The 9,112-nt window shown below is 52.2% G+C and overlaps 1 protein-coding gene across 6 annotated transcripts; it reads right to left on the bottom strand.

Moving 5' to 3' along the window:
• Window positions 1-2,306: 2,306 nt before the first annotated feature.
• Window positions 2,307-7,216, bottom strand: LOC128075949 (uncharacterized). 6 transcript variants are annotated; one of them, XM_052673163.1, is made up of 8 exons: window positions 7,102-7,216; window positions 6,516-6,923; window positions 5,364-6,367; window positions 4,778-5,185; window positions 4,150-4,248; window positions 3,433-3,500; window positions 2,634-2,874; window positions 2,307-2,514 (listed from the first exon to the last, which is right to left on the bottom strand). In XM_052673163.1, exons 3-7 carry the CDS (start codon window positions 5,440-5,442, stop codon window positions 2,671-2,673), a joined length of 858 nt encoding a protein of 285 aa, XP_052529123.1. In that variant the 5' UTR covers window positions 5,443-6,367; window positions 6,516-6,923; window positions 7,102-7,216; the 3' UTR covers window positions 2,307-2,514; window positions 2,634-2,670. The 6 variants fall into 6 exon arrangements, with proteins under 6 accessions (XP_052529123.1, XP_052529122.1, XP_052529127.1 ...); XM_052673162.1 differs by having other exon boundaries at window positions 2,307-2,874; window positions 5,364-5,950; window positions 6,193-6,367; XM_052673167.1 differs by having other exon boundaries at window positions 3,463-3,500; window positions 7,102-7,214.
• Between the last annotated feature and the right edge of the window lie 1,896 nt (window positions 7,217-9,112).

The following is a 9,112-nucleotide window of genomic DNA, read 5'->3' as shown; positions in this document are numbered from 1 at the left end:
CTTACTGGTGAAGACCGAGGTGAAGAAGGCATCAGGTATGTTGGCATTTTCCATGCCCTTTGTCACCAGGTACCCTGCCCCAGTCAGAGCAGGTTGTGCTCAGCAGGAGATGACCTTCAGCCACGTGGGATGGGTCAAAACATGGAAGACATAGGACAAGCAGCAGGGCTGCTGAGAGGAACAGTGCACTACGTGAGTCTTTAAAATCAAAGGCTGCAAATATCCGGCAGAGGAAGCTACTCTGACACGCAGCCAGCAGTGTCTGAGGGGGGGCCTGTGAGCCCCAAGCCATTAGCAGCCACAAGAAAGCCACACTGACCTTTAAGAGCTACAAAGGGCAGGCAGAGAAGGGGCCAGAGACACAAAGCCCTGTGAAGAAGTTGCTCAGAGGAGGAAATGGAAAGGCAGAGGCAGCCGATGAGGCTGCAGCACAAGTCAGAGGCCACGACATGGCGGAGGTGGGGACAAAATGTCACTGGTAGAACATGAAGCAAGAGGGGAGCAGAACGTCAGGGCGGGGGGAGGGAAGAAGGCAGGAACTGGGCAGCAGACAAACCTTATGGAGAAACTGCGGCCAACCATTCCTCCTTTCTCTTGTAGTTCGTGCTGTACTGCTTTCTGCAGTTTGCTCTGTGTTTTGCACATAGCGTGGGATGCAAGAGGAACCATGGGTTGCTGCGGGGAATCCATGATGTGGCTGTGATAGGACTAGATGATCCTAGGGGTCTTTTCCAATCTTTATGATTCTATGATTCCATGACTCCCCACACCTCCCTGCTGAATGAAGACCTGCTTTCCTGTCCCCTGGGCCACTCTTGCAGTCTACCAAATAAGTGCAGTTTCAACCACATCATGTTACAAGCACAGCTATCGCACTTGCGTATGACCCAGCATGGAGGGCAGGGCTTGGCAAGCCTCATTAGCACAAAACTGCAGAGAACTGGTCTCAATGTTGCACCTTGCCACCGACCAACAGACAGCAGCCACTCTGCAGAAAGTCTTTCCACTGTTTGCTAATATATGTTCTCATGCCAAGGGAGAAGCCGCATTACCTTGCCCAAATCTTAGTGTCACATCTCAGCAGCCTGTAGCGTGTTCCTACAAAAAGCATTTGAGCTGAGATCAGCTCATTATGTGTTGGGTGCCACAGTCAGGTCAATTCCTGGTCTTGAGAAATCCCATGGAAGGATGGGCATTTCTGCTCACTGTGCATCAGCTGAGCATGGACTTGGACCTGTTACAAGCTCTCCCTGCTGCCACCCTACAAGATCCTAGTCCCACAGGGAGGATTTAATGCCTCCTGCCCTGCAGATCTTCTTTACAGATGACATTTCAGGAGCTGGGCTCTCCAAAGATGTCTTCTCCAAGAAGCTGCTCTGGGAGATGTAAGGCTCACAGTGATGCAGCTGAGTTTTTAGTGAATGCTAGTTGTTACAAATTTAGATCTATGGATTAATTTTGCTTTAGTATTGAGGTTATTTTGTTGCTTAGTAGGCACCTGTGAGACTTTCCTGACAGGGCTCGCAGCTGCAGAAGAGCAGGGCTGTGCACTCAGCAGTCCTCCCTCGCCCTCCCCTGCTCTCCCTGGATGGTGTTTCCAAACCTTTCAGAAGCTAGACAGGGACAACTGCAGCTGTGCTTAAGGACAAGCAGTAAGGCAGTGACCACAAGTGCCTCAAAACTGACACCCACAATTCCTGTGCGCTTATTTGCTGCTGCTTCACTTTTTTGGTTCTTTCTTGTTCCCTGATGCTTGAGGTCTTATGATAACCACTGCAAAGGCACTGTTCACCTAAGGCAGCTTTTCAGCATTTGTGGTTTTATCATCACAAAGCACTTCTGTTTTCAGAAGAAAAACTGCCGTAATGAACATCAGCAGGGTTTCACAAGGGTAGAACAGCCCTGTACTTCAGCTGGTGCCAGTAGAGGGGCTTTGACCACCACTACCATTGTCGTCCCTCTTGAACATGATCCCAGACCACACAGGAGCACCCAAATGGGAGGGAGGCAGCAGTAGAGGCTTCTGTGCTGTCTCCAAGCCTGGTTGTGGTTGGGAGATGCCTAGCACTCTTACCCGCTCCTAATGTCCATTTATTACTGATGGGGCCCCAAGTTTCAGTATATTATCTAGTTTTTCATTAAACCCAGAGAGGAACAAAATTATCTATGCTCTCACTGCATTTTGCAGACACCCTAAAATGCTACTGCTGTGGGACCCCGAGGTTGAGCAAAGTTTATTTCAGAAATGGTCTGTTCAGGTATTACTTGGCATACTCATAAAAACAAGGACACCAGGTCCAAAGATCTTTGTACATTCTTTTAATATGACAAGCAATTGGTAAGGGACCCCGGGATGCACGACTGAAATACATTCAGTGCTCTCCATTACCCCTCAAATTAAGGCATGTCTCTGGAAGCGAGCTTCTCATGGATGAACTGTTGTTTTGCTTTTGCTTTAGGCATCTTTCTCTTGCGTTCAGAGTCTCTGTGATCTCCGGAAATCTCAAGATGAAGCTAAAAGCAGATCATTCCTCAAATTCAAGAGAAACTGCAGTTTGAGGCAAACTAATGCATTTCCATAATCTGTTGCTCCAAGCACTTAAACAACACTCCATGGGCAGGAGGGGACTCACCAAAGGTCTGATCACAAGGGACGCAGTGGCAACAGCATCACCTTGGCTCTGCTGCACATCTACCTCCTGCAAAGTTCGGAGCCGAAGCGGAGGGCAGTTGAGGGAAGTTTATGGATGTGTAGAGAGTCTCTGGTAATGCTCTTGGTTTTGTCTCTTCAAAGTCTTGTCCAACTGTGGCATAAATTGTTGCCACGTCCCTTACCACGGTGTTTTCCATGTGGATATCCTCTGTGTTTGAGGCCTGGAGAAGTACAGAAAAAACACCAAAGGTGCTGGAATTAGCAGGGATCCAGAGCTGCTGACCCCCATGCAGCAAGGATTATTTTACCCAAGGACCTTTCAGACAAAGCCAGTTCCTACATGAAACACGGCCTGCAGAGCAGCTGGGGCTGTCCTGCTCTCATGTTTCCTATTTGTTTCTTTTGATTCTTCCTCTGGGTTTTATTTCTCTCCCTGCATGAGATGAGTCCCTAGATGGCCCACATGGACCCCAAACACATTCTGAACATAAATTCACAAGGCTGGCAATCAGGGAAGAAATACTGTCTCCATATTTCTCTGCATGTAACCGTCCTTTCTCGATGCTGCTGTTGGTCAAAGCTGTCCTCAAGCTTCTCAGGTCCCTAAAAACAGCTCCTCTGGGCTCTGGGAAGGGGGCAAAGGGGAACTGTGCAGCTGGGGGAAGGGCAGGCACTTCACAACTTACTCCTACAGCACTGAATTAACTTCCTAATTTTATATTCAGCAACCTATTCCTGCGGCTCAGTGCATCATACTGAAGCCAGCAGTTAGCATTTACCCAAGGAGCTTTCAAAAGATTTTCCTGTACCTGCTGCTGTGTAATGGTTCTCATCTTCCGCAATGCACCTGAGAAAAAGAGAGTTTTAGTACCTGACAGACACACAGATGTGTTGTGCCCTCCCTCTCCCCAACCCTGGGAACCCAGAGGTGCACTGTTGGCACTTTCACCAGGGGCTGACATGGATTTTGTTGTCAAGATGGAGATTTCTGTGGCTATTTTACCCAAGTACAAGTGAAATCTCCCACTTGGAAACTAATGCATTTCCTTCCATCCTGAGGGGTGATGGTGTTGATGGAAGGCTGCGGAGACCTGCGTCTTGCAGGTTTATTTTCAAGTGGACACATCCCAGGATGTTCTCCCCAGCTGGAGTTTTAAGGTGTCTACAACAAAATAATCACAGCCATGCTCAGAGGCTGCATTTCTGAGTCCATCAATTGTACCTCTTCTATGGATTAGATGTAATGCTGTATCTCAGTTCTGATATCAGCATTAAAATCCAAGTTCTGCAGAAAGCCACCCCAACTGCCCTGTGCTGTGCTTCTGCTTCGTTAAGCTGCATCACCAACTTGGAACCTTTTACGAATAGCAGGAGGGGCACATCTAAGGAGCTCTTAGGGAAGGAATACTTTGGTATCCCTCCACTGCCTTTATCCCCTAGGAACATCCCCAGAGGTGCAGCCTCAAAGGGAGAAATGCAGGAGCAGATCCACCTACCTCGCCGCCATATGCGGAGGAGCAGGAACAGCAGAAAGAGGCCGATAAGGGAGCAAACTCCAATTGTGTAGTAATGGGAGTAGTCTTGGGCCTTGGTGCCTGGTATTTGGAAGACAACAGCTGCTGTGAGTGCTTCCTAAAGGAATGCAGGGGTGGCAGATACCACAGCAGAGATTATTTCCCTTGCTTTGTAAATAGGGTGGCACCAAAGTGGAAGGAGAATATTTGGCATATGTTTCACAGCCTCTGTGGCGACTGATTAATCTGCAAGCATCCTATTAAACCCAGCAAATAATGGATTTCCCCAGGCACAGGACTCAGACCCAGTGCTTCATTTCCTGAGCCCATCTCTCCCTTCTGCAGCCTTTCATTCCACACAAACACAAGACAACCAGCTGCATGTACAAGAAGCTCTCATACTTCTAATTTAGCACGCAGAGTGGAACAGGGTGGGTTTCCTCCTACAACAGAGCAGCACAACCAGCATCAGTTGTGATACCCCTGGAAATTCTCCCTTTGCTGCCGTAGTTCATCCCCATAGAAAGAGGGACCAAATTCCAGCCTGTGCCTGATGGTCCTGTGTCCAGGACACTGCTGGAGGAGTCTGTCCAGGCACATGGGCACTTACCTTTGTCAGGATGCTCAGTGGAAACATGCTGCTGGTGCACTGCCAGGGTGATCCGCCTGCTTTGATTTTGCTGTTGGAAGGCAATGCTGTACACCCCGCTGTCACTGAGCTGCAGGTCCCGCAGCAGCAGGGATGCGTTCTCAGGGAAGACTTCAATGCGGTGCCGGTATGAGGGGTGAGGGAAACGTAGTGCAGAGCATTCCTTGGGAGCTCCCCAAGCATCCAGGGAGCAGCTGAGCACCGTGCAGGTGATGATCACTTGCGAGCTGTTCTCAAACTTCCACTGAATTGACAATGGGAAGCAAAAGGAGCTCTTGACTGTGTAGGAGACGGGCAGCAGCACGGAGTGCCCCACGGTGCCACTGACCGCATCCTGCGGGACCTCGATGAGAAGAGCCAGGCTTTGCCCTGCAGAGCAGGAGGAGGCAGCTCAGCAGCCCTTCAGCCCCAATCTCAGCACCCGCTGCTCGCAGCGCCCCATCTCCCACCGCCCCTCGCCCAGCAGCCACGCTCCCGACGCCGGCCCTCGGCTTCACGGCCAGCCCGGCAGCGGCTGCAGCCTCCAGCGAACCCAGCCGCGACTCACCCAGCAGCAGCAGCCGCAGCAGCAGCAGCAGCAGCAGCAGGAGGGAGCCTCGGCCCCAGCAGCGCCGCCCGCGGCACATCTCCTGCGGCTGCCGTGCTCTCCTGGCCCGGGAGGAAGTCAGCGGCTCTGGCTCAGCCCCTCTGCCCCGTTTGGGTTCGCTGCGGGTGGGTGAGACCGGGCTCCTTCCTGTGCGTGTAACAGCAGAGGGGAGGCCACGGGCAGTGCGTGTTGTGTGGGGGGAATCCCAGGTGACAGGAGGACCCCGAGGCCGGGCAGATCCCAGTGGAAGAGAGCAGGAGCCCACGGGAACCTCTGGGCGCTCCTGTGCTGGAGCTGGAGCAGGAGCCGAGGCTGCAGCTGGTGGCTGAGGCTGGAACTTGTCGGTGCTGCCCACGCTGACCCTCTGCCCTCCTTCAGCCTCAGAAGCCGCCCATCGTCTGCCCTGCAGCTCAGCCTCTGGGCCCTGAGTCCCAGTCCGAGGTGCCACCACCACCCACGGCAGGCCAGAAGCTTTGGGAAACTGGCTCCCACCTCTAGCTCTGCTGCTGGGACTTTTTCAGATGATGCTGCAGCCTCACATCAGGCACCTGGGAGACAGATTTGGTGGAGGAAAGGACGTTTATTTGCCCACAGGAGGACTTAGTTAATGGTGGGGGAATGTGAGTGGGGAAGTGGTTGCACACTGCAGGCAGGGACAGGTGCTTGTGGATGCCTGGGTTTCACCAGCACAGCGGTGTCAGGAAAAACAGCTTGAGGCACTGCAGAGCACAGTCATTGTGCCTGGCCACTGCTGTGTCCTGAGGTGCCAGCTCTGTCTGCTCCCACTCACCAGCTCTCTTCTCCCCAGCAGCAGCCTCATGTTTCTCCAGGTCAGCTCTGCTGCTGGCGGCCACCCCGCAAGCACAGCAGGTGGAAGAGCAGCTGCAGGAGCAGCAGGATGACGCAGTAGCAGGCACTGAGGCTGTAGCAAGGGATGTGTGCAGCTGTACCTCCTGCTCCTCGCTCTGTGCTTGTGGAAGGAGAGGGGAGAAGTGGCTGCTGGAGACAGCTATCTCACCAAAGACCTCTCTGTTGTCCTCAGAATGTGCAAGGCAGGCAGGCATTCTGCAGGGGCACTGCTGGAGGAGTCTGTCCAGGCACATGGGCACTTACCTTTGTCAGGATGCTCAGTGGAAACATGCTGCTGGTGCACTGCCAGGGTGATCCGCCTGCTTTGATTTTGCTGTTGGAAGGCAATGCTGTACACCCCGCTGTCACTGAGCTGCAGGTCCCGCAGCAGCAGGGATGCGTTCTCAGGGAAGACTTCAATGCGGTGCCGGTATGAGGGGTGAGGGAAACGTAGTGCAGAGCATTCCTTGGGAGCTCCCCAAGCATCCAGGGAGCAGTTGAGCACCGTGCAGGTGATGATCACTTGCGAGCTGTTCTCAAACTTCCACTGAATTGACAATGGGAAGCAAAAGGAGCTCTTGACTGTGTAGGAGACGGGCAGCAGCACGGAGTGCCCCACGGTGCCACTGACCGCATCCTGCGGGACCTCGATGAGAAGAGCCAGGCTTTGCCCTGCAGAGCAGGAGGAGGCAGCTCAGCAGCCCTTCAGCCCCAATCTCAGCACCCGCTGCTCGCAGCGCCCCATCTCCCACCGCCCCTCGCCCAGCAGCCACGCTCCCGACGCCGGCCCTCGGCTTCACGGCCAGCCCGGCAGCGGCTGCAGCCTCCAGCGAACCCAGCCGCGACTCACCCAGCAGCAGCAGCAGCAGCAGCAGGAGGGAGCCTCGGCCCCAGCAGCGCCGCCCGCGGCACATCTCCTGCGGCTGCCGTGCTCTCCTGGCCCGGGAGGAAGTCAGCGGCTCTGGCTCAGCCCCTCTGCCCCGTTTGGGTTCGCTGCGGGTGGGTGAGACCTGGCTCCTTCCTGTGCGAGTGCAGAGGGGAATCCCAGGTGACAGGAGGACCCCGATGGAAGAGAGCAGGGTCTAAATCGCACTCCTTTTTAACTGTGAGCAACAAGAACGAGGCTCTGTGCTTTAAAGGAGTTGAAGAAAGCATAATGCAGTGATAAACAGAAAATGGGAATTAATGAGGATTTTTATTTTTAGGAACTATAAATAACATTGGTCTCCACGGGCAGACGAAAGAACCTCTCAGTAGCAAGAGAAAAACTTCCTCCTTGTAGGCAAAAACAAGAGTCAGACTGTCAATAAGTAGAAAAGACCCAGGAGTGTTCTCCAGAATCGTTGGTCTGAGATGCAAGTCCAGAACCAGCAGCTCTGTTTCAAAGCCAGTGGTAGTAGGTGAAATAGAGAGGTTGGTTTGGAGTCCTGACCACATGGCTTCGATGATCAGGACCACAGGAGATGGCCTCCATCCTTCTCCATTTATTTGTCTGCATGGATTTCTTCCACAATTCAGCTTTCATGACAGGTGAGGAAGATGCATGGATATGGAAGGTGTGCCTGCCAAGGCAAGGGGGTTGGAAACACATGCTCTAAAGAGGAGGTCCCTTCCAACCAAAACTACTCCATGATTCTACTGTTCTATTATATCTCACCTGACGGGATATTCATATTTTTTAATGAGACTGCCTTGGTTGCTGGCTCCCAGGTAGGAGAAATCAGAGCAGTCTCATCATCAGACCAGGGCTTGGTCTTCTCCGTGGAAATCCAGCATGGTGGGAAAGGCTTGGCCCAGGGAGGGATGCACATGGTCTCCACAAGGTTCAAGGGCACCTTCTAGTCCTGGCTGGAAGACCTGACCAGATCTCCACGGTGATCCTGCCCTCAGCATGCAGTACCCCCTTCACACCTCTTTTTCTTCCATTCTCAATGTCTCTTGGGCAATGGAAGTGATTTGCTCTGTCCAAGAACAAATCGTAGCCCATGCAGCACTGGGCTGTGATTCTCACTTGGTTGGGTCACTCATCTAGGAAGGAAATGTGGGAAGTTGTGATGGGGGACTTCAAAGCCACAGCACTGGCAGCTCAAAGAACAACTCTTCAGTGACAATCAGAAAATTCACACCCCTTCACACCTTCACGGAGCCCAGCTCTTTGCTCACAGATTTTCAAGATTCATCACAGTTTTTGGGACTTCCTGCACTTCAGGTTGTGATCTCCGTGGGTTTGGGGGATGCTCGGGGTAACAGGTCCTGCCCCATCTTCACCATTGCACTGCTTGGGTTGGTACTTTTCAACCACAGCTTTCGCATAGCTAAAATCAAATTGCAGATGCAGACAGTAGCATGACCCTTGCTGTAAGACTTGTTATTTCATCGATGAGAAGCTCAGAAGGAGGAAAATGTGCTCTGCTTAATGCTGCTGGGCACAGCTAGCCAAGAAAGACTGAAGCTCAGTGCTGGGGGTGCAGTCAGACCAGGGGTGCTGAATGGGTAAGGATGAATCAGAGGTCTTCACTGGGGAGGATGGAGGGCTGGTGCCAAAGAAGTCAGGTGAAAATGATGGTGACAGCAACATTTGCAGCTTACACGTATGCTTGCAACTTTCAAAGCATATAACAGTTACAGATACATGTGCAATCAAAATTATGTGTTTTTGATTTTGATTCATGTGTATCAAAATTAAATCTGAAAAGTAAAATAGGAAAAACCCATGTGCATCCTCTGTCCAGCTGATCTGCTGCGGACTTGGTGATGCAAAGCCTTGCTTGGGCCTTCAGGCTGTTTTTGGGCAGCTCAGCCAGTGGACCATGTGAGCTTTTCCATATGAGCTAAACTGGAAGACCTCGAGGGCTTGAGCA

The sequence above is a fragment of the Tympanuchus pallidicinctus genome, unplaced genomic scaffold (genome assembly GCF_026119805.1).
Source record: "Tympanuchus pallidicinctus isolate F22 unplaced genomic scaffold, pur_lepc_1.0 scaffold13, whole genome shotgun sequence".
Classification (NCBI taxonomy): Eukaryota; Metazoa; Chordata; class Aves; order Galliformes; family Phasianidae; genus Tympanuchus; species Tympanuchus pallidicinctus.
Note: the sequence above shows the minus strand (reverse complement) of the source record. Positions and strands in the feature narration are given on the sequence as shown.

Bases quoted from the DNA above. Each gene is read 5' to 3' on its own strand.
- LOC128075949 (XM_052673161.1), bottom strand. From the start codon at position 5,442: ATGTGCCGCGGGCGGCGCTGCTGGGGCCGAGGCTCCCTCCTGCTGCTG. The intron at 4,249-4,777 runs GTAAGTGCCCAT...TCCAAATACCAG, and splicing joins CACTGAGCATCCTGACAAAG to GCACCAAGGCCCAAGACTAC. The intron at 3,501-4,149 runs GTAGGTGGATCT...TCTTTTTCTCAG, and splicing joins CCTCCGCATATGGCGGCGAG to GTGCATTGCGGAAGATGAGA.